General features: G+C 43.4%; 1 protein-coding gene across 1 annotated transcript; it reads left to right on the top strand.

The window, feature by feature from the left end:
- Positions 1-965: 965 nt before the first annotated feature.
- Positions 966-1,850, top strand: LOC142640111 (uncharacterized). Its single transcript, XM_075814205.1, has one exon. The coding sequence runs from the start codon at positions 966-968 to the stop codon at positions 1,848-1,850; it is 885 nt and encodes a 294-aa protein (XP_075670320.1).
- Positions 1,851-2,132: the final 282 nt, after the last annotated feature.

Here is a 2,132-nt window from a genome sequence, read left to right as displayed (position 1 = left end):
TTTAAAACCAAATGCTATGTCGCCTGCCACATAGTTCTTCTTTCTCAACTCTGTCTCGGCATGGCACCCATCCTCATCATCACCAACTACCTCAACTAGGTGGCGTCCAGCACCTCTACCTTATGTTACTATCTATACAGATGGAAGCTCGAAAGGGAATCCAGGTATGTTCAGTGCAGGTGGTGTGGCACGTTCGGCTACTGGCGAATGGCTATGGGGTTTCTCCTTGCACCTGGGATTTACCAACAATACCATGGCTGAACTATGGGGTATTAGGGAAGCTTTGCTTCAAGCCTGGAACAACGGTCACCACCAAGTTTGCCTTTAAACCGATTCTTTTCTTGCTTCTAAATGGTTGAATACTAACGTGGTTTACCCTATGGAGTTTTCTAACTTGATATTGGATGGCTCCTCAACAGGGATTGGGAGGCACGCGTTAAGGACCTATGGAGAGAGGAAAATAGCTGTGAAGACTGGCAAGAGGTGCATCTAAGTGCCCCACCTTTTTGTGGCAATCTTTATATTGGGACTGCATGGTTTTTGTTTCATCCCGGAGTCGTCGTGGTTAATAATGGTCCAGTTGTCTTGCTTTTTGTTTTGGTATCAGCTATTAGCTCTCATGGTTTGTGGTAGTAGGTTGGTAATGGTCTGTTGTTGCCCTTTGCGGTTTAGTGGACTGCTTATGTGTTGTTCTAGTTTGGTTTAGTGTCTATGTGTTGCTGTATGTACTGTCGTCGAGTGGTGCTTATTGTACTGTTTCTATTTATCTAATCTATCCTCTCTTTACTGTCGTCGGTTAAGTCAGGTTATTTTATTGCAAGGGAAATATCAAGGGAGATGTATGGTATGGAGGAGTGCTCAGGCGTGAGAAACAGAGGACTAATATGGCCAAGGCTGTGGAAGCTCCATTTCCAAGTAAAATCAAGGTGTTTGGATGGTGAGCTTGTCAGGAATTTTTACCTACGATGGAAAATCTTGCTCGTCGACGAATCATTGAGGATGGGACATGCAAATTATGCAGGCAAGAAGCAGAGACGGGGCTGCACGCTATGTGGGGTTGTAGGGTGGCTCGGGATGTGTGGGCTGGCTGTCAAGGAAGAATTCAAAAGAGAACAGGAGGCCAAATTGATTTTATACAACTGGTTGAGGAAATGATGGACAAACTAGAGGTGGAGGAGCTCGAACTCTTTCTTGTTCAATGCTGGGTGATTTGGAACCAAAGGAACTCTGTTTTACATGGAGGGGTGCTTCAGGACCCTTCGCGGCTTGTCAAGCGTGCAACAGATTTGCTAGAGGAGTACAGAGGATCAAGGGAACTTCTGGCTGTCCATAACACTACAAGGTTGGTGCAGAAGTGGGAACCTCCAGTGGGTTTAAGTTACAAGGTAAACTTTGATGCAGCGGTTTTCGCCGATGCGGATGCGTCAGGAGTAGGGGTGGTTGTGCGCAATGATAAGGGAGAAGCCATGGCATCACTGTCTGCTAGAGGGCCACCGGTACAGAATAGCGAGGAAGCAGAGGCGTTGGCATGTCGGAGAGCTATGGTGTTCGCGGTGGAGGCTGGGTTCACGGACGTGGTATTGGAAGGAGATAACAACACGGTTATTAAGTCTATCATTTCTCTAAAACGTAATAGATCACGGCTAAGCCATATGTATGAGGATATACAATGTATTGCTGCAAGTCTCCGGAGTTTTGAGGTTAGCTTGGTTAAACGTAGTGCGAATATTGTGGCCCACTCGTTGGCTAATTATGCTTGGCATGTGGAGGATGAAGTTGTTTGGCTGGAAGATGATCCACAGCCAGTAGTTGAAGCTTTGTATGCTGACACTCCTTATTTAAATAATTGAATGAAGTCTGATCACTTTCAAAAAATAAATATATATATATATATATATAATCCTCTCTTTACGCCAAAAAAAAATCAATTATTTAAATTGGTAAAGTCAATATCTCCATTGTTTATAATGGTAAATTCAAAGAGCCCATTAATGTAAATTAATTAAAACGTGTGGCAGAAGATGGGGAATGGTTATTTCATTACTTCCTTGGATCACATGTCCTCACGTTGATGTGTTTGTTCCTTTTAATTTTTTATTTGCTGTTTTCTTGTTTGTTGCTTTTAATTTTTT

The sequence above is a fragment of the Castanea sativa genome, chromosome 6 (genome assembly GCF_040712315.1).
Source record: "Castanea sativa cultivar Marrone di Chiusa Pesio chromosome 6, ASM4071231v1".
Lineage (NCBI taxonomy): Eukaryota > Viridiplantae > Streptophyta > Magnoliopsida > Fagales > Fagaceae > Castanea > Castanea sativa.
The sequence above is the reverse complement of the archived record's forward strand: the minus strand, read 5'-3'. Positions and strand labels throughout refer to the sequence as shown.

What these genes read in the sequence shown, in the direction of transcription:
- LOC142640111 (XM_075814205.1), top strand. Translation starts at nt 966, where the DNA reads ATGGAAAATCTTGCTCGTCGACGAATCATTGAGGATGGGACATGCAAA.